The sequence below is a fragment of the Galleria mellonella genome, unplaced genomic scaffold, assembly GCF_026898425.1.
Source record: "Galleria mellonella isolate WM207_F2 unplaced genomic scaffold, CSIRO_AGI_GalMel_v1 utg778, whole genome shotgun sequence".
In the NCBI taxonomy this organism is placed as follows: domain Eukaryota; kingdom Metazoa; phylum Arthropoda; class Insecta; order Lepidoptera; family Pyralidae; genus Galleria; species Galleria mellonella.
The window spans coordinates 175,020-197,736 of NW_026442150.1; the positions used below are offsets into that span (position 1 = coordinate 175,020).

At 37.5% G+C, this 22,717-nt stretch overlaps 2 protein-coding genes across 4 annotated transcripts; one reads left to right on the plus strand and one right to left on the minus strand.

Moving 5' to 3' along the window:
* Positions 1-1,362: 1,362 nt before the first annotated feature.
* On the minus strand, positions 1,363-17,607 carry LOC128202162 (uncharacterized). Of its 2 annotated transcripts, none has more exons than XM_052901349.1 (13): positions 17,313-17,607; positions 16,658-16,817; positions 14,905-16,367; positions 13,839-13,960; positions 12,813-12,946; positions 11,396-11,503; positions 10,764-10,881; positions 9,800-9,929; positions 8,744-8,903; positions 7,597-7,699; positions 6,039-6,149; positions 5,579-5,781; positions 1,363-4,765 (listed from the first exon to the last, which is right to left on the minus strand). In XM_052901349.1, the coding sequence occupies exons 1-13, from the start codon at positions 17,471-17,473 to the stop codon at positions 3,407-3,409; spliced, it is 4,332 nt and encodes a 1,443-aa protein (XP_052757309.1). In that variant the 5' UTR covers positions 17,474-17,607; the 3' UTR covers positions 1,363-3,406. The 2 variants fall into 2 exon arrangements, with proteins under 2 accessions (XP_052757309.1, XP_052757308.1); XM_052901348.1 differs by having other exon boundaries at positions 10,758-10,881.
* A 510-nt stretch (positions 17,608-18,117) lies between these two features.
* On the plus strand, positions 18,118-22,189 carry LOC113518808 (putative Dol-P-Glc:Glc(2)Man(9)GlcNAc(2)-PP-Dol alpha-1,2-glucosyltransferase). Of its 2 annotated transcripts, none has more exons than XM_026903844.3 (2): positions 18,118-18,313; positions 19,915-22,189. In XM_026903844.3, exon 2 carries the CDS (start codon positions 19,929-19,931, stop codon positions 21,360-21,362), a length of 1,434 nt encoding a protein of 477 aa, XP_026759645.2. In that variant the 5' UTR covers positions 18,118-18,313; positions 19,915-19,928; the 3' UTR covers positions 21,363-22,189. The 2 variants fall into 2 exon arrangements, with proteins under 2 accessions (XP_026759645.2, XP_052757310.1); XM_052901350.1 differs by lacking the exon at positions 18,118-18,313 and adding an exon at positions 19,205-19,223.
* Positions 22,190-22,717: the final 528 nt, after the last annotated feature.

Genomic DNA, 22,717 nt, shown 5'->3' on the forward strand with positions numbered 1-22,717 from the left:
CAAAATGTTTGCGTATACGTACTGTGAAGTTACGGTAAAATATTTGCTTCTTTCAATTTCTCTCTTAATAATTCACGATTTTCCATAGAAAAAATTGCGTGAACAGCACGTTTTGTAATACAAATATGCTGGGGAGAAAGGGATTGTTAGCAATGGAGTTCGACATTGCTAGCAATATGCCCTATCTACTTCTAGTTTAATTTGTCAGGATGTGCTAACTGGCCTGTTTTCATTCTCATCTATCATCCTTCACTGGTGTCCCGCCAGTGTATACCAATAGCGTAAACGGGATTACCATACCATTATCACCCATTAAAAAAAAAATACGTCAAGATACATTGTATATGTAAGTATGATACACTGAAACACTGATAAATAAAAAAAGAGCTAATTTGACAATTAGCTGACAAAAAGACTGACCCGTTTTTGAGGCTCGATGCTCTATCTATGTAATCTAAAACATTATGATAATTTTGTAATAATTGGCATTGATTTTTTTTTTTTTTAATAAAATTTACATGAAATTACATAATCGTCTATTTACAGTTGCACAATACACCTACGGAATACGAGATAAAAAAATTCACACTTCTGAAGTCAATCCGTGAAATACTCCACTGCGTTTGTCAGCAGACGGATGGCGGCCATTTTGCGAGGATTTATTGCGGTCATAAAATGGCCGTGTCATGGTGTTAGTGTCATATCGTTTATTACAACTATTACATTTTATTCAAAGAAATAAAGATTGGTCGAATTTTTTACACGACACCACAAAAAGAAGTTTGAAAATTTTTTAAGGTTCATATTACATATGCGAGGTTTTTTTTTTATAATAAAAATATAAATATATATATATATATATATATATATATATATATATATATATATATATATATATATATATATATATATATATATATATATATAATTAACTTATATATATACTTACAGCCTCACATGTATAAATATAAAATATATATCCTGTTGTTTTTTTATACAACTTAGAATGGCAAACAAGTTGACGGCCCACCTGATGGAAAGTGGTAACCGTCGCCTATAGACACGAGCAGTACTATGGACATAACAGAGTATACTGTTTCGCCCATGATACCCCCCATACGTTGCCATTCCTGAGGACTCAGGTAATAAAACTTAATTTTATTATTGTAATTTATTATTTATAAATCTTTCTAATTGTTTATAAAAAATGAAGTTAAAATGGAGGTCCTTAGTCATCTCTTACGACATCTATGGGAAAGGAAGAGAAATACAGGAAACATTCTTATATTTAATTCAATGGCGTGTAATTTAACAAATTGAACTTATTTATATTTTTTAATAATCTATTTTTTTTTTTTTGTTATTTATTTACACTTTATTGCACCAAGTAAAAAAAGAAATAACAAATACAGTAAATATTAGTGAGAAGTGATACAAAAGGCGGCCTTATCGCTAAGCAATCTCTTCCGGACAACCTTTGGCTAGAGGACATTGAGAAGATAAAGGGTAGGTGGCGCACTATTATATAAATATTATCATATACAAACATATATACATACATACATACACATACATATATAATGTATACACAATTAAATATATACATAACATACACATACTTAACAGCACACATACAACAGAAAAAAAATGACGAAGGGAAATGAAGAGAGAACACAGGAAAATAGTACTAAAGTGAGAGGTAGTAGGATTTTGTAAAAAAACTTGGCTTTGGTAAAAAAGGTATATCCGGCTCGAAGGACCGATGTGTTTAGGACTTTACTAATAAAGGATGACGATTTAATGGTAAAACATTGGACTACAAAGCTGTTATAATTCTCTTTGCAGTTATTCTAATTCGACTAAGACAATATAAAATAAAAATACGCGTAAGGTGCCGTCGATGGCGTGACACGAAGTGTCGAGCAGAGCCGACCTAAGCCGAGACCGTCCGACGGCTCTTAGTGTTGCCGTTCGATGAAGCTCGAACAGAAACTTGGATTTGGTAATTAGTAATTTAAAAATATCACACGTGTGGGGAGAAAAGGGATTCTTAGTAATGGAGACTGTGAATCCCATTGCTAGCAATATACCCAACCAGGTCGACCTCCTCGCGGTCCCCCCTGGAAACTATCATGATTAATTCCTGATGAATTCATCATGACGGGCTAACTGGCCTGTTTTCATTCTCATCTATCACCCTTCACTGGTGCCCCGCCAGCGTATCCCGTTAGCGCAGACAGGGTTACCACATTTTCATCCAATAAAAAAAAAATATCACGTATTTATGCAAGTATATTTATGTGATCATAATGTACTGTAATTCTTTATTGTACGTGTCATATAATTTATAAGTCAATATGGAGACGTCCGCACTTGTTTTTCATCAACAATTTTTAATTTTCCACCGCATAATTACATTTCTGTTTCGCCAAAGGTCGACTACGAGAGAATACTGTATAGCATTAAGTCCGCCTTTTGTTCCAGACATTTTTGTTATGTGGTCAGTAAAGAATAAACAAAATAAACAAAAATTGTTCGGTTGCAAAATGTATTTAAAATGATAAAAAATATACAAAATTCTATACAGGCGGGAATCAAAATTATTAATGTCCCAATAGGTGTCGTTTACACATCCCTCGCCTCATATCTTTTTGGGGGGCTCGAACTTCGAAGCTTCTTTGTCATATTTCGACCTACGTTTCTTAAATAAATTTATTTATTTTCACAGTTAAAACACCCTCTAAAATGATGCAAATGATTTTGACATCACACTTATGTACTTTACAACGTAAACCACTTTGTCTCGTTTCAAACAGTCCAAACGTTTGATATGCACTTACCCTCACAAACCCTATTTTAGCTATTGATCTGTTTTGTCTCTTTCTTTTAGATGTTTATTGTTATTGTTGTTATGTAAAGACATGGACGGATTGTGTGAAAGACGATATGGCCAGAATGGGAGTGAATGCGGAAATGACTGGGAATAGAGAAGAATGAAAGAGGAAAACGTATTACGCCGACCCCAAATAATAATCGGGATAAGGGTAAGAAGATAATGTCTCTTTCTTTTACACAAAATTCCCAATTTGAAAGAACGTGACAAAACAGTCAATTAGTTAAAAAAGGTTTTAGTTTTTATGAAGAAAGAGATTAGATAATACAGATAGAGCATCGAATGTATTAACATTCTCTCAATCTTCTTCAATCTGTCAATATTTTTATAGATCGTTATTGTTTCCTCCAGAAGATCACAATAGTAAACTTATTCGTACTTAATTTCTCCCACATAGTAAGTAATAAATGTACATGGCAACCCTATTCACGCACACATGAATAAAAAAGTTGAGCTGTTTTAGACAAAGCATTTGTATTGTCACACTCTATCTATATAATCACAGGATATATATTAATTAGCCTCAGGTATTCGGTAACTAACTGGCTTCCTTAAGCTCCTGGTATTTGAACTCTTCTCCAATTTTCCCGGACTGGTGGCCCGTTTTAAGGACTTCTTACTGTCCACTTTCGATCTACTAGCTCTAACTGTTTTGGGCAAATCTAGCTTCTCTTTCTCGGGCGATATCGTCGATTTTGGCTTGTCAGTTTTATCAGTTTTCGGGGTTGAGAATTCGGTTTCTAGCTTCTTCACTATGTTGTGTCTTAAGGTTTGTTTGGAGTAAGTTTTTACGGACGTCATGGGTGTGAAGAATTGGTCAGGCGTCGAATCCGGAGTGAAGAATTCAGTGTTAGACTTGTCCGGTGCGGGAGTGTTCGTCTCTTCGCTTGGCTGTGTGACTACTACAGTTGGCTTGGAGCGTGTATTTCTCGGCGTTATAGACTCGAGTACGTGCCTGGTCCTGATCACGGGTACTGGTATTTTGAACTGTTCCTTCTTATTACTGTTTTTGGTCGTAACTTGCTCCTTTTCATCAGTCTCGTCCAGGTTTAGCTTAATGACTTTCCGCTTCTTAAGTATCTCCTCGTCTTTGACCACAATTCTGGTCATTTTCGGAGGTTTCTTCGGTTTGGTCTCGGGCGTTTTTGGAGGTTCAACCTCGTTAGACGGAGACAATTTCAAACTTTCCAATTCCGCTTCTAGACCGGTTTCAACCGGTTTTTTCGTTACCTTCCGCAGCTGTGCGGACGCTATCATCAAGTTCATGACGTCATTGCGCAGGAAACCATCAAACTTGTCCACCTCCTGCATCACCTCATGTATTCTTACCACATACTCATCGGCTTTCTCGTAATTTTTCAACGACAACTCAAAATACGCCGCCTCTATCAGATTCCGCACTTGGAATCTGTTAAATTCCTCCATCAAATTACTCTCCACTATGTCCACTATAAATTTCTCGTATTTACATCTATAACTTTGTAAGAGTTCATTCAATTTCGTTTCGGCCAATTTGAAACAGTTTAACGCCCCGTCGAAGTAATTCCTGGCTATGTCCGTTTCGTTCGCTCTGAAGTACATGGATGCTTCGAGAGCGGCGGTGCAGGATGCTATAATGTAGCTGTAAGGGTGTTGGCAGGCAAAGCAACGGCACGCGACATGTTTTAAGAAGTCCGGCGTGTTGAAGCTCGGCACAGATATGCACGGGAGGGTTGGACTAGTTTGTGTCTTTTTAAATGTCATATTCTCCAACATGGTTTCGATGTTTTGCTTCGGGGTGAAGTGCAGTTGTTTTTGGGGTTGTATTTGGGGCGGTTGGACGCTCGAGGGTTGGAGGCCTAGTATAATTTTTAGGCGGTTGTCGATTATTACCTGAAAAGAGGTTTTTACTATTAAAATTCTTTATTTTGCTAAGACATACATTAATAATAACAAAAACAATGCAAGAAAAGGCGAACTTATCTCTAAAAGAGATCTCTTCCAGTCAACCTGACACAGTGGCGTAGGAAGTAGCGAGTGGGCAGCAGTAGTTCAAATCAGAGATTAAAACAACAATAATACATAATTACATGTATATACACTGGAAGGTACAAGTAGTTGGCCAAAACGAAAACAGCTAAACAAAAGAATGGTCTGAATCAAATGGTAGATTGTTTCCCAGGGTCGTGGCGTTTCTATTTTAGTTTTGGCCAATTTATGGCAATTATTTTTGGCCTTACACCTTATATAAGGTGTAAGGCATATTGCTAGCAATGTTGAACTCCATTCCTAACAATCCCCCCCCCTGTGTATGTATGTTTGTAATGAATAAATTCAAAAACTACTTTGCCGATTTCAAAAATTCTTTCACCATTAGAAAGCTACATTCATCCTGAGTAAGATAGGCTATATTTATTGCTAGAAAAGATTAGGGATCCTTACTAAAACTTTAGTAACGTAACTGAAGGTGTAAAAAAATTCTATAAAATATCTTTGGTCGCGTGCGCTGCGGAAACTATTGGTGATAGAACAAAAGTATGTTCTACAATATTGAAGAAAATATCGATAACTACAAAAAACTCCGCGACACTATATGTCCAACTATTATCGTTATGTCACAATGATCACTTTTTAAAATGTTGTAAAAATGTCCACCCGTGCGAAGCCGGGACGGGCCGCTAGTGTGGTATAAAAACAAGCTAGTACCTGCGTATCAAGCGCACGATGTGTGTCGGCGCGTGCCGCATGCAGTAAGCCGCGGAGGGCAGCGCCGGCGGACGGCAGAACGGCGGCGGCGGCGGCGCCGGGCCGGCCTCGCGCCGCCGCCGCGCCGACCGCGCCGACGCTAGCCACGCCGCACTGGTAGCGGCAGATCAAACCGTTCAGTCGCCGCGCCGACCACGTGCCACCTGTGCCATGTAATTGTGGATACAGTACTTTTTTTTTACAACACAGGAGGCAAACGAGCATGCGGCTCACCTGATGGTAAGTGACTACCGCCGCCCATGATCACCCACAACACCTACGGCATTGCAGGTGTGCTGCCGGCCTTTTGTAGTCACTTACCATCAGGTGAGCCGCATGCTCGTTTGCTCCGTGTTGTAAAAAAAATAGCGTACCAGCCGGGGCGCGTCGCTAGTCTCATAGGACTGTGTAAGGCACTTACCAGCGCTGTTGAAGGCCAGGTAGTGCCGCTGGACGGCGGTGGTGGTGCTGAGCGGGGCGGAGATGCCCATCTTGCACTGCGCCTCCAGTAACCGTCCAACTGACAGGTCCACTGTTGGGAAACCACTTGTTTTTCAATCGACTTCAAAAAGAACTTCAAACAGACGTTTTTTCATAAATCCTTCTTTATAGTATCATTTATTATTCATTAAAAATTAGTGTCCGACCGAACTTTCGGTTTCGGTTTCGGTTTCAGCTAGTTTCGGCCAGAAATTCTAATTTCGGCATTAGTTTCGGTTTCGGCCGCGCCGAAACTTTGTGTGTGCGTGCGTGCGTGCGTGCGTGCGTGCGTGTGTGTGTGTGTGTGTTTGTGTTGTGTGTGTGTCCAACTGGAGATTGTTTTTTTTTTTTTAGTTTACTTCCAAGAGTAAGTCATAATTTAAACATGTTTTTACATATAAATATATATGACATATTTATTACATACTTAAGTTAGTATTTATTATTAGATAGATAGATAATTTATTTGCATTACTTACAGCACACAAATTACAATACAAACATACACATGACACACAGTAAAAGAGATAAAAGAATAAAAATAAAAAAACACAAAACAAAAAAAAACAAAATATATAAACTAACAATCTCCTTTCTTTCCCTTCCTTCATGCATGTACCATAGTAACACAAAATGGTCACATCTCAGTTTATTGCTTTGCCCTTAAAAGAGCAAAACGCTGATATTCTGCTGTGGCCAAGAGTCAGTCGCGGAACTCCTCATTAAAAATAACAATAAAAGGATCCTTTAGCTATCTGTGTGTTTGTGTAAACAATTGTGTACTATATACTATATATACCGAAATCTAGTGTATTTTACACTAGATTCCAGTATAGAAGAGAAATTTTAAACATGTTTCGGTAAGTTTCGGTTTCGGTTAAGGCCGAAACTGAGACCAAGGCCGAAAGTTCGGTTTCGGTTCCGGCTGTAAAACCTGTTTCGGTCGGACACTATTAAAAATACTACAGAAATCTAAATTATATTAATATTATAAAAATAAAAGATTCAGTATGATGAAATTATAGAAAAACAAAAGCCGGTCAAGTGCGAGTCGGTCTCGCGCAACGAGGGTTCCGTGCAAAATCATCAAGTTAATTTTTTTTTTGTGAAATACCTACAAATTTACGGTTTTCCGATTTTCTCCTTTACTTGTGCCACATGACATTGCTTCTTGTCAAATTCCATGATTCTAAGTCAATACATAAATATAAATATGCGATATAAATGGAACATAAACGGCCGTATCTTTCGATTGCGTCGATTTAGAAGCTCGATTTGTTCACTGCTTTAAGAGATTGCAGACCTGAGTATGTGATATTAATTTCAACTTGATAGCTCCACGCGTTCCTAAGAAAAAGGGTGTTGACGGACAGACGGACAACGAAGTGATCGAATAAGGGTTCCGTTTTTTTCATTTGGACGTACGGAACCCTAAAAAAGAAAAAAAGAACGCTTTATTACACAACGAACTGTATTTATAAAACAAAAAGGACGCTTACGATTGATGTCTCCGTACCGCTCGTACGCACTCAAAACCTGCGCCTGCGCATATTGCACCAACTTGGCCGCCGTGCCCAGCCTGCCGCATCTCGTGTAATATATCTACAAACAGGGTACAGAGGAATAACACCCGAGTCCTCAGGAATGGCAACGCATGGGGGGTATCATGGGCGAAACAGTATACTCTGTTATGTCCATGGTACTGCTCATGTCTATAGGCGACGGTTACCACTTTCCATCAGGTGGGCCGTCAGCTTGTTTGCCATTCTAAGTTGCATAAGAAAATATGAAGAAAAATAACTTTAATGTAAAGGTATATTGGAATCATTTTTCAGTACTAAGCCTTTCATTTGGACCGGATAAAATCACTTCCTTACATATTTTGTTTTTAAAATCACTTATTATAAAGGTTCGTGTGGCGTCCCTCCCTGGTGCCCCGTCGGTGTATACCGATACCACAGGCGGGGTTACCATTCCATTATCACCCATTAAAAATACCAGTAAACAGAGGGGGGGTAAGTGATTGGTAGTAATGGGGTTTGACTACACCATCGTTAGCATTTTACCTTATTAGGTCAACCTCTACGCGGTTCCCCCTGGACACCATACTGGTTAATTATCGATGAATACGTCATGATGGGCCAACTGACCTGCTTCATCCTCGCCTATCATCCCAGGAGGAAAGGGATTGTTAGTAATGGAGACTGAGAATCCCATTGCTAGCAATATATACCCAACCAGGCCGACCTCCTCGTGGTTCCCCCTGGAAACTATCATGGTTAATTCCTGTTGAATTCATCATGATGGGCTAACTGGCCTGTTTTCATTCTCATCTATCACCCTTCACTGGTGCTCCGCCAGCGTATCCCGTTAGCGCAGGCGGGGTTACCATACCATTTTCACCAAAAAAAAAAAAACCTATCATCCCTTACTGGTGCCCTGTCATTGTATACCGATGGCACAGGCTGGTTCCCCCTGGAAACCACTCCTGGTTAATTCTGGTTAAATTCGTCATGATGTGCCAACTGACCTGCTTCATCCTCACCTATCATCTCTCACTGGTGCCCCGCCAGTGTATACCGATAGCACAGGCGGGGTTACCATTCCATTATCATAAAATAACCTTTTTTGGAAAAATATACTTACCGCTGCGTCACAGATGAATATAAGCGATGTATCCAAGGTCTCCTTCACCTTGACGAGGTCGGCACAGTATTTGGTAGCAGTGGCTAGGAGCTGTGCTATGTAGCTGTTCGGCTTGGCAGCGTGGTAAAGGATGATGCCCGCATTCCGAAGGTACGCTGACCTGTGGGTTCAGAATTCAGAATTGTAAGGGGGTTTATTTATATATTTATTTATTCATTAGTACAAATATGTGTACATGGTGGACTTAATGCTAAAAGCTTTCTCTCCCAGTCAACCATAGACAAGTGTCAGAATACTCGAATGCGGTACTAGTAATTATTGATATATATACATACTAAAATTACATATATAAACGAATAAATATATATGAATAACAAATATACTTACACATATATGACATATACTATATTATATACGAAATTGAGAATTATATAAAGCACTTACTGCTCGGATAAAGTAAAAAAAAGTAAGCGTGAACTTTTTTTAAAGACGGTTTAGTCGGTAGTCTCTTGATGGCATCAGGAAGCGCGTATATATATATACATACATATCTGTCACGCCTGTCTCCCATTAGGGTAGGCAGAAACAATGGAACGCCAAATGCTTCGATTCAAACAGACCTCTTTCGCTTCTTCCACATTCATCAATCTTTTCATACACGCTCGCCGGTTACGGGTACTTTTAATTTGTCCCTTCTTCAGCACGTCGCCTTTTTGGTCGACATACGTCCGTCTAGGGCGGCCCCTACCAACATCTTCATTCATTCTTGCTCGATAAATCTCTTTCGTAATTCTTCTTTCATCCATCCTCTCCAAATGACCAAACCAACGCAACATTCCTTTTTCGATTTTTGTCACTACATCGTCTTTCAGTCCACACTTCTCTCTTATCACACCGTTTCTTATTTATATATATATGACGAGATGGAAGGGACAAGTTGGCCAAAATGAAGACAGCTTCACGTTTACGTTACCATTCCATTTTCACCCATCAAAAAATATATCACAGATTACATGATTTTAAATGAAAAAAAAAAAAAAAATTGATATTATTGACCTGTCGGCCAGTGTGTCCGCCAGGGCGCAGCACAGTAGCGCCAGCTGCAGCGCGGGCGCCGGCTGCCGCGACTGCAGCAGCTGCATCGTGCACACTTGCGCCACCGCCAGCACCGGTCGCGCCGTCTCCCCTGCAGACATATATATATATATATATATATATATATATATATATATATATATTACTATTCAACCAATTTCAAAAATGATAAAACTCTATTTTTTTTTAAAACTACGCAACAGATTTTGAAGCTGGTTTTTTTAATAGATAGAGTAATTCAAGAGGAAGGTTTATATGTATAATACATGCATAATATTGTAGAGAAACGCTGATAAATTTAGAGGTTTCTAATGTGATGTCGTGAATAAACACATTTTTTTTGCGTTTACATTGCAAACGCTGGCTGAACCCTACGAGATAAATCAAAATAATGTACTACAGTATTGTGCACCTTAAAAAGGTCAACAAAAAAGTCCGCGATGGTATACGTCTATCTCTTAAAGATAAAGCCACAATAACCATTTTTTATCTTTTACATTTTACGAGAAAAAAAAATGGCTTATTTACGAAGCGATTTTAAGTAATACAGCATTAATTTTTATCCAATTAAGTACCTTAAATACATTGTGCATTTAATATAGATCAATATGGCCCTTTACAGCATGTAATTTAAATGAACATTTCTGAAGATATTACAAATTTGAAATGCAGGGACATAGCGGTGTGACGGTACTGGCCCGGCCGGCGGCGCGTGCGTATATAATAGCACGTCGAAGGCCGCAAATCGCCCTATAGCACTTTATCATGTTTGTATTGTCTAATGACAAAAAAAGCTGTGAACGTTATTTATTAGGACATTCTGTAGTAGGTAGGTATATTTAGTATCAGCACTGCACCCGTGCGAAGCCGGGCCGGGTCGCTAGTTATATTATAAACTAATTTAAAAATATATACATACAGCTACTTATATCTGAGAATGTATGAACACCCATCCACATCTCGACGGATTGTATGGCTCTCTGCAGGGCTTCGTGTTCTTGAGACAGGGTCCGAACCGACTGGAGTTGATCAGGATCCATGCTCTGTAATTTAAGATAAAAAAATATCTTTTTCTCAAACATGCTTGGAAATGTGAGCATTATTTTGACAATCTCCTTCGAGATAAATCAAAATTGCCGTACTGGCCAGATACATGCGGGCAGCGGCCGGCAAAAGTTGTATGAAAATCCATATCTGTCGTGTTTTGCGGCCAGATAAATTACTATGTAAACTCATATCTGTCCTGTAATTTAAAAATGGTATGACCTTTTACTTCGAAACATGGCTACCAAGGAGGTAACTAATAAAAGGTTTTATTTCCCTCTAGCCCGTTCCCAATAAATAGTAGAACAAATAATATTAGTAAAGACCGAGACAAGAAGTGTGTCGGCCCTCCAGGAGGGAAAGAGAGAGAAGAAAAGAAGGGGGGAAAAAAGGGTGTATATTTTTTTGTTTTTGGTGCAACAGAGTAAAACTGATCCGGTAGATGGCGGTAGGGGTATATGACAACGTTTTTCGGGTCAGCTATTTATTACATATAGGGACATATATACTTACAGGCTCGGCGTCCTTCCATCCGTACTTCTGGCTCGCCTCGGCCAGATCATACTCCGCTTTCAAATACAGTATGGTAGCGTGGGCCATCTTTAATTTAGTCGACGATCCCTGCAACATTTATACAACTTAGAATGGCAAACAAGCTGACGGCCCGCCTGATGGAAAGTGGTAACAGTCGCCTATAAACATGAGCAGTACCATGGACATAACAGAGTATACTGTTTCGCCCATGATACCCCCCATGCGTTGCCATTCCTGAGGACTCAGATGTTATTCCTCTGTACCCAGTAAATTCTCTGCCATATCCCACCCTTCAAACCGAAACACAGCCATGCAAACACAACTGCTTCACGGTTGAACCACGAATGGGACAGAGGTACTCAAGAGCTCCCTGCCGAGGTTTTCCCAAGAGACTACAGCATGGGGTTCTTCAAAAGGGGAGTAAAGAGTTTTCTTCAGGGTCGGCAACGCGCGCGTAATACCTCTGGTAATGCAGGTGTTCATAGGCTACGGTAACCACTCACCATCAGGTGGGCCGTACGCTTGTTTGCCACCTCAGTGGTATAAAAAAAAATCGACTTTTGTACAAAGTCTCCCTCTGGTAAAATTAATTGGACAAAACCGCTTATTTTTACTTAAAAACTAAACTACTTAGTTGATTTTAATAAAATTTCTTTAAGACCAACCTGTAAGTATATACTTTCCGATACAAAGAAGGAGTGTCCACTGAATCGGCCATTCTGTGTCTCAAGCGTGCGGTCAGATACTACACAGACAGATCTTCCAGTCTATGCATATTGGATTTAAGGAAAAAGTTATGGTATTTTATGATCCCTTATGGAGTTAACTTAATAAAACTACTAATTGTTAATAATTTTTCAAATCGGTTTACAACTGACGGAGTTAGGAGGTAACAAACAGGGAATAGGGAGAAGGGATTGTTAGTAATGATATTTAAAAACCTTATTGCTAACAACACACCCTATCGGGTCGACCTCCACGCGGTTCCCCCCGGAAACCATAGTGGTTAATTCTTATTCAATTAATCACTATAAGCCAACTGACCTGCCACCATCCTCACCTGTCACCCTTCACTGGTGCCCCGTCAGCGTACAGCTATAGCGCGGGCAGGATTACCATTCCACCTTCACCCATAAAAAAAAAACAGGGAAGAACATACAACCGATTTGAGAACCTTCCTGTTTTTAAAGTTTTTTTTTTCTTTTATACCACTGAGGTGGCAAACAAGCATACGGCCCACCTGATGTTTTTTTTTTTACAACACAGGGGGCAAACGAGCATGCGGCTCACCTGATGGCAAGTGACTACCGCCGCCCATAGTCACCCACAACACCTACGGCATTGCAGGTGTGCTGCCGGTATGCGGTTACCGTAGCCTAGTTGGTTGAAAACTCACCGGAGTCCGATCCATCCTGTCCAGAACATCTGTGACAATGTCCCTGTAGTACTGAGAATGTATTAACCTAACAACTGTTGGTGTTTCCATCATTACTTCGTACAGCGTCCATTGTAATACTTCCGTGTCCTCGCCTGGAATCAAACTTAACATGGTATACTGTCGGGGGAAAGGGATTGTTAGCAATGGAGATTGACATTCCCATTGCTAGCAATATACCCTGTCAGGTCGACCTCCACGTGGTTCTCCCTGGAAACCATCGTGAACAATTCTTGTTGAATTTGTCACGATGGGCTAACTGACCTGCTTCATCCGCACTTATCATCCTTCACTGGTGCCCCGCCGGTGTATACCGATAGCGCGGGTGGGGTTACCATTCCAATATCACACATTAAAAAAAAACATGGTATACTGCGTGGAAAGGGATTATTAGGGGATTATAATGGGATCTAACTAACCCATTGCTAGCAATACAGTCAACCTCCACGCGGTTCCCCCTGGAAACTATCATGGTTAATTCCTGATGAATTCATCATGACGGGCTAACTGGTCTGTTTTCATTCTCATCTATCACCCTTCACTGGTGCTCCGCCAGCGTATCCCGTTAGCACAGGCGGGGTTACAATTCCATTACCATAAACCCAAACAAAAATATCATGATGGTTTCCAGGAGGAACCGCGTGGAGGTCGACCTGATAGGGTATTACTAACAATGGGGCTTCTAGTCCCCATTATTGACAATCCCTTCTCCCCCCCCCCCCAACCTGTAGTGGACAACTTACTTGTCTTATTTTCAAATATACTTGCAGAGCCTACATTCCGGAATGGCAAAATCTTTAATTACTATATTTTTGTATCAATAATTCCCTTTATGAAAATAGACTAACTAAGATATTATGTATTATGTATTTATGTATCAATGTTTTAAGTATGTGACGTATTTTCCAAAATTAGGGTATGACGAGGCTGACATATCCTTATAGGATATGTCAGCCTTTAAATAAAAAAGTAAAAAAAAAAACTTACTTGTCAGCCAAGCCGGATGCTGCCCCTTTGCCAAGTCATTCAGTGACCTCCAAACACCAGCTATTGGTACCACAGACGGCCAGAGCTTCGCGTACATTGAGAATTCATGTCTCAACAGTGTACTGAAATTAAAAATTAAAAATAATTAATATATTTATTAGTGCCCCTGTAAATAGATAAAATATAGTATTTTTTTTTATACAACATAGAATGGCAAACAAGCTGACAGCCCACCTGAAGGAAAGTGGTAACCGTCGCCTATAGACATGAGCAGTACCATGGACATAACAGAGTATACTGTTTCGCCCATGATACCCCCCATGCGTTGTCATTCCTGAGGACTCAGGTGTTATTCCTCTGTACCCTGTAAATTCACGCCATATCCCACCCTTCAAACCGAAACACAGCCATGCAAACACAACTGCTTCACGGTAGAAACACGACATGGAGTGAGCAAACAATTTTTATATGTACTGTATACTATGCCTTACTAATGACATTTGTAAATTAATTGTAATTTTTGACAATTATTATTGGTTATTTTGTTGCTTCATATTTTTTCTGTTTTATTGTAAAGTTGTTTTATAAAATTTTCTTGTTACTTATAAAAAATATTTAACACAATGTAGTGTTGTTTGCAAATAAATAAATTGAATTGAATTGGTAACATAGTTTGGTATTAATATTTTATTGCATATATACTTATATAAGCAATTAAATAAACAAAACTTATCAAAATAAAGAAGAATATGAAAAAAAAATTATAAAAACAAAAAAAAAAATGAATAAAAACTTAAAAAAAAATGTTAATAAAAAATAAAACAAAAAAATAATTATAAAAACATTAAAAAAAAATCTCTTTTCATTTAAGAGTTTCCTCTTGTCGGTGCAATTAATTAAAAAAAAAATATTAAAAAAACAAAAAAAATATTAAAAAACAAAAAAAATATTAAAAAACAAAAAAAAATATTAAGAAAACAAAAAAATATTGAAAAAACAAAAAATAAACATTAATAGAAACATAAAAAAAATTATAAAATATATTAAAATTTCACATAAAACTTACCTAAACTGTAATGGCGCCAAAAATGGCTTCAAATTCCCATACACACTGTTGTCAACACACATTTTACAAGCCTCCAACACAGACATCAGCTGCAGCGTATCCTGGTCGTCATCATCCTCGTCAGCATTCTTCAACGCTTTAGCCTTTATATCCATCGCTAAGCTCAGATACTTATCTGAGCTCACCCCATCGGGTTGTGCAAAAACCAAGCTCAAAAATGTATCTTTTAGTGCTTCTTCATACATTTTACAATCCAATTCGCATATACTTTTATTATACAATGCCCTACTTATATTTTTAAGCTCAATTTCATTTTTAAAACAGCTAATTTCGTGCTTAAGGTATGTATTAAATAATTTTATTGAATATTCATAGTACTGCGCTTTGTTTAACACGATTGCTGTGTTGTGCACGTCGGTTTGCAGTTTACGAAAACATTTATGATGGTTAGAACAATTTAAGGAGCATAATTCGCTCAACATATTATGTTGTTCCACTATTACCTGGTAATATGTTGGTAAGATGTTGTTTATATTTATTCCCTGATCCACAGACATGGTGACAAAGTGTTTGGTCAGAAACGAGAGGCGTAAAGCATCGTGCACTCCGGATTGGACTTTACAATTCTCGCATTTCACCGATTGAATGGTCTTTCTAGACTTCTCCATTAATAACAGTGTGAAATTTAAACAATATATTTGTGATTGTTCCGTGAAATGGTCTGTCCATTTCTTTTTATTATTTACTAAATATTCAATGTGCAATCTTAGCAGTTGGTTTAAGAATGGATACGTAGCGTACATAGCTTTCCCATAACCCAATTTCTCTGTGCTCTCACATGAAAGTAATAAACTATTAAATATTGTCTCTATGTATGTTGGATTCTTTGTATAATGGAATATATTACAAAAGGAATTCAAATAGAACGTTTGCAAACAGTGGAATATGTCGGGACGATGTCCCAGGAACATAATACATGTACGCACAACATTACCCAGTACGGACTCTTCAAAATTCATTCTGGACAAGTTATCCACAATTGTGTACAGACATTCGTTCAGTTTTATATACAAATCCATCACTTCTCTATCCGTTAGCTTCTTGAACGATTTCAAATCATTCTTCTTTGCGAATCTATCAAATATCTGTCCGTATACTCCGTTCAGGTCCTTCGGACAGTCGTCACTGTATAACGAATGTAGTTTCTTCACTAAAAATACCAATATATTGATGCAATACTGTGCTGTATCATATATTTGGATAACTTTCATTATATCTTCAGTCAATTTTGGGAGTAACTTTACAATGGGTGCTTTCTTTGACTTGAGATATTCTATATATGTTAGTCTATCAGCTACAATGCTCCAATAAGTCTTGAAGTATTCATTCAGCAATGTCTCCGAGTCACATTCGAACGGCATCATTGAAATTTTCAACACCAACTGTGGTGGTACCTGCGATTTCTGTAAGTAAACAAATTTACAATCATTATCCAAAGAAATTAAATTATTTACTTTTTTTTTATTGTAAATTGGATTCCTATTTCTGCACTCTCATTTAGGCAACAGCCTCTCAACAGAGCGTGTTCCATATTTATTGGCTTTTCCTAATATTGCCCTAGTGATAAGACCGCCTTTTATATGTATATTTCGATCTGTACTCCATGCTACTGTATTTCACTTGAATTGTTTATATGTCATTGTTTTTTTTTTATGTTTTGGTGCAATAAAGAGTTAAATAAATAAATAAATACCTTCCTAATAACATGTCTGTGTATATGGTATATGCAAGCTAACGTCTTCACATGTCCCGGGCGGTCCAAAACACGCGTCTCCCTGACGCAGTCAATACTTAATGTGAGTAACAACTTGTCGTCTATCTTGTCTCTCCATGATGGAACTTTATCCAAGTTCCTGCAATTTGAGAGATGATCATTAAACTATTATTCATATGAAAGTGTCTGGTGTTAGAGCAGAAAGGGATTCTTAGTAATGAGGTCAAACAACCCCAACTGCTAGTAATATAAGGTTAAATTTTGCATGGTTCCCCCTGGAAACCATCAGAGTAATTCCTGATGAATTTGTCACGAGGGTCAAATGGCTTACATCCTCACCTATAGCCCCTTACTGCCCCGCCAGCTTATACCGACAGCGCAGGCAGGGTCACTATTTTATTTTCAGCCATTAAACAAAAAAAAAAGCACTAGAAATTTACTTCAATGGTTTATAGGGGGAAATGTTAATCTATAATAATTCGTAAATATGTAATAAAATATATTCAAAAGATAAATTAGTTAAACATATACTATATTTGAAATAAAGAACAGATTGCTTTTTATTTCGGCCAATTAATTAATCCCAGTCCCGCAGTTAAAGTCACGACTTTAAACTTGTAAATAATAATATTACCTGCATAAAATACACAGAACATTCAGAGAAAATGGACCACGATCATTGGCGCTCAGCTTTTCCAAAATTGCTTTGTAATCAACAAAAACTTTGTCAAGATCGCACAAATCTTTCTCTGTCCCGTCCGCTTTGAGTTTCGTAATAAAATCGTTAGCTTCCATTATTATTCTATCAAAATATAGTACCGTCAGATAATTTGAAAAGCATTGCTTTAAGAAGTTTTAATTCATTAAACAATTGTTTTTATTTTTGCTAAGAAAAGTAATATAGCAACGGCCGTTATGATGAAATTCGAATTTGAATTATCTATGATAAGAATGAGGGATGTTTATGATTGTAGTGTCAATGTCAAAAACACAGGAAGGTTTGATGTTTAGTAACTGGATAAACCACAGGTAATATCCTTAGTCTATGTCCGGAAGTGAAATTCCTCTGTAGTTTTTTATTTAATATTAAATTATATTGTAGGAATGAAATGAAAAATGTGTATAAGTTTTCATAGTGAATAGGTTTTCGTCAATACATTTGTTATATTATTTTTAGATAAGAAGTAATGTAAATTATATAATTTGCGGTTGAATGGCAGAATAAGCTTTGCTTATTTTCTTACATATGTAACAATCAATTCTTTTATTATTTGTGCGTGCACGCAGATAACACGTATTACGATATATTAAGTTTATGGTGATAACAGTGAACAATAATACAAAAGTAATATATAAAACACTTTCATGCATAGATTTAGAAGAGTATTTATCTCGTCTAAATGTTTAAAAAAAAAGAATCTGTCAGCTGTCAAAATTTGTCAAAAATCGCGCCATTCGTCTTTTTTGTTATCAGAAAATGGTCATCTTTTATCATTCGGCACTTTTTTTAACAGTATTTATATGGGAAGTACGCTAATTTATCAGGAAATTTTAACATAAAACATTACTTGAGAATAGTTTACACGTGTCAGATTTAAGGTTTTGCAGCCATTGTGGATGTTGACAACAAATTTTGTGAGTAAACCAACCTATTGATACAAGGAAAGAATAATTTTTCCTTTTTTAATTAGTTTTATATTATATTCGTTATACATAAAAGTAATGAAATTAAATTTAATGCCAAAACTTGATTTGCTAAGCAATTGTAAGTAATTATATTTTCCAATTTGAATAATACGGTTTTTCCGATACCGGTCCGAGTTATTCATTACTATATCTTCGGTCCGGCTCCGCACGGGAAGATAGAATTTTCATAAATAATACATACATATCTGTCACGCGTGTCTCCCATTAGGGTAGGCAGTAACAATGGAACGCCAAATGCTTCGATTCAAACAAACCTTTTGCTTCTTCCACATTCATCAATCTTTTCATACACGCTCGCCGGTTGCGGGCACTTTTAATTTGGCCTTTCCTCAGCACGTCGCCTATTTGGTCGACATACGTCCGTCTAGGGCGGCCCCTACCGACATCTCCATTCATTCTTGCTTGATAAATCTCTTTCGTAATTCTTTCATAAATAATATATAGCCTATATTATTTGTTACCTATGTTGCTATCATAATGTTGCTTTCTATAGGTGAAAGAATGTTTTAAATTGAATTTGTAGAATTTTGACTTTTTCCATTAATTTTAAACAAATTTTTCCTATTTGTAATTTTTTGTGTACAATAAAGTATTAATAAATAAATTTTTCCTCTTTTTAATATTAGTATAGCAATTACATTCAAGTTTTTTTTAACAGCTCTCTATTCTCATGCTAGATCCTTTATTTATTTATTTACACTTTATTGCACCAAATAAAAAGAGAAATAACAAATACAGTAAATATTAATGAGAAGTGATACAAAAGGAGGCCTTATCGCTAAGCAATCTCTTCCAGACAACATTTGGCTAGAGGACATTGAGAACAAGACCTTTATATGTAGGTACACAAAACTATGATATATGTAAGTTATTAAAATAACAAAAAATTATTCCGTAAAACATGCTTTAAAGGGAAAGATAATGGAGTTTAGTAGTACCATGGGTTGCAATATCACTTATTAGGACCCTCGTGGAAACCTTTGTGGATTAATTCTATTGCCATTGTTTTCATCCTATTAAAAATTAAACTAAATGCCTTAATAACTGTGAAATTAATTTGTTAATGATAGTGTGGGTGTCATAAGAGACCACTAAGTGAGGGTGTGGGATGAGCAGCGACATCCCTATTAAAACATTCGTGTTTCTACTGTGAAGCAGTTGTGTTTGCATGGCTGTGTTTCGGTTTGAAAGGTGGGATATGGCATGAATTTACTGGGTACAGAGGAATAACACCTGAGTCCTCAGGAATGGCAACTCATGGGGGGTATCATGTGCGAAACAGTATACTCTGTTATGTCCATGGTAATGCTCATGTCTATAGACGACGGTTACAATTTTTCATCAGGTGAGCCCTTAGCTTGTTTGCCATTCTAAGTTGTATAAAAAAAATACTTATTTCTTTGTTCATCCAATGGTCGACTGGTAGAGAACACAGTCCGGTGTTAAGTCCATCATGTATACATAGTTTCATTGTGCATTAAAACTTAAATAAATAAATAAAAAATAATTGGAAAATATTTTTGTTGCAGAAACACCAGTAATAATGAAGTCAAGCCCAAAATACTACTTGATCCTCTTCCTCACCGTAGCTGCATACTTTGGCGTGTCAAAATTCATCTTCGACAAGGTCTATGGAACGATACATATCGTAATAGATGAATTGTTCCACATACCACAGGGCTTGGCGTACTGTGAACGTAACTTCACGTACTGGAACCCAAAGATCACCACATTGCCGGGCCTTTACCTCGTCTCAGCTGCAGTTTTGGGCTCGCATTTCCAATGCAATACATACAATTTACGTTTCATCAATTTAATCGCGTCGTGTATTAATTTAATTCTGTTTGCATCCATTTTGAAATTCGTTTATGGCAACACCAGTTATGTGAAAACGGTGTGGCAAGCTTTAAATTTGGCTCTACTGCCGCCGTTGTATTTTTTTTCGCACGTCTATTACACCGATACACTATCTCTGACTTTCCTGTTAGTTTTCTCTGGCTTCGTTAACAAGTTTAAACTGTTGAACTTTATATTTGGATTATGCAGTGTGGTTATGAGGCAGACGAACGTTGTTTGGGTGGCTATGATATTTGGCCATAAACTTTTATATATTTTCATAAAGAGCTCGAGAGTGTTTGGTAATCAGTACTTGACTAAAGCGAAGTTGAGCCGCCAGTCGTTGATCGCGAAAGATTTGGACGCGTCGAAACTGAAACGTTACTATGGTATTTCGGACTTGTTCAACGCCTTATTCTACCATATAACCACTTGTTTCGTAACATTTTTCAAGTTTATAACCCTTCAAGACTTTCTCGATCTATTCCTGCATAGTATAACATTGATATCCTTCCTTGCATTCGTTTATATCAACGGTTCCATAGTGGTAGGCGATAAGGGAGCACACGAAGCGGCCCTGCATCTACCACAGTTGTTTTATTTCCTAATTTTCTACGCAGTATTCGCATTACCATACGTTTTGGTTAAACTGCGTACGACTCTAAGTTTAATATTTAGCAATAAAATTAAAGTTGTTTTTATTTGTATATTATTTGTAGGCATAGTACATTTTAATACAATAGTGCACCCATATTTGTTAGCGGACAATCGTCATTTTACGTTCTACATTTGGAATCGATGGTACGGCAAGTATGATTTCGCCATTTACGCATCTGTACCTATCTATGTGTTCTTACTATTCAGCCTTTATGATAATTTAAGACAACAGAATTGCATATCGTTCCTAATGCCCTACACTGTATGCTTGTTTCTAGTGTTGGCCCTACAGAAAATGCTTGAAGTTAGGTATTTTATAGTTCCATACATAGTGTTGAGGTTGCGTTTCGTGAGGCCGTCCTTTAAAATTATTTTATTCGAATTCGTTTGGTATTTAACGTTGAATTGCGCTGCGTTTTATGTGTTCTTCAATAAAGACGTTGTATGGAAGGATTTTGATTATTCCCAGAGGATAATTTGGTAGTTTTAATTGTATGTATGTAAGGTTGGGTAATGTACAGGGTGTAAGGGACACATTGGCAAAAACAGAAACCATTAGTTCAGACAGATATTTTTTTTTTATTAAAAAAATAATGTAATCTATGCTATTATATCATAATATATAGAAATAATATGTATTTTTATAGTGAAATACCAAAAAATAGCAATTTATCTAATATACGTATTAAAATGCTACCGCGACGCGCACAGTCAGCTGTACGAGGTGAACGCCACGAGCGTACGACACTACGTACTAGGAGGCGGCACTGACCGCTGACCGCTGACCGCTGACCGCGCGCTGTACGCACGAGTATCGCGCCTCGCGGCCATCGTAATATTGCAAATACATTGCGCGGCGTCGACACTGAGTATCGCTAATTATACGGCTGCGGTGCATTACCGGCGGGAGAACAATATGCCATCTGATTCACATGTTTTTCGCCAACCTGTCCCTTTCCGCCTTTATAGCAATATCTATATATCGTAGTTAAAATATCTATACATATATTGGCCCAATAACAGATAGATTATCGGGCATCCAATATATAATATCGAAAAGAAGTACCCGCTCGTAATGAATATATATATCCGACTGGTATGAACGATATCGCAACGTGTTGCCATCAATGGCCAGAAGAACTCGATATATAGATATTGGATATTACTTGTCCCTATATGTATGGCATGTTACAACTGGGTGACGCCCGTTTTGAATGCCGTTAAGAATTTGCTAATGTATTTAAGTTTACTTGTCTGAACCTAATCCCTTTATTCATAAAAACGTCAAATCATAAACCTATTTTAGATATTGAACTGTTTTTGTCTCTTTCTTACTCTAAATTCCCATTTTTTTTTTTTGTACAACTTAGAATGGCAAACAAGCTGACGGCTCACCTGATGGAAAGTGGTAACCGTCGCCTATGGACATGAGCAGTAGCATGGACATAACTGTTTCGCCCATGATACCCCCCCATGCGTTGCCATTCCTGAGGACTCGGGTGTTATTCCTCTGTACCCAGTAAATTCACTGCCATATCCCACCCTTCAAACCGAAACACAGCCATGCAAACACAACTGCTTCACGGTTGAAACAGTTGGAAAGACAGAATAGGGTAATAGTTATTTGAACTATATTCCTAGAAGATTTAACTTTTCAAACTTCAAAAAAGGAAGTTTCAATTCGGCTTTATATCCTTTTTTTAAGTTTGTCACCTCATAACTCCGTCAACTGTGAACCGATTTGGAAAAATCTTTTTTTATCTGAAAGGATACACTTACAGATTGGTCCCATAGAGATTCCATCAAAAATAGTTCCATTAGTTTTGTTTTTAAATCGAA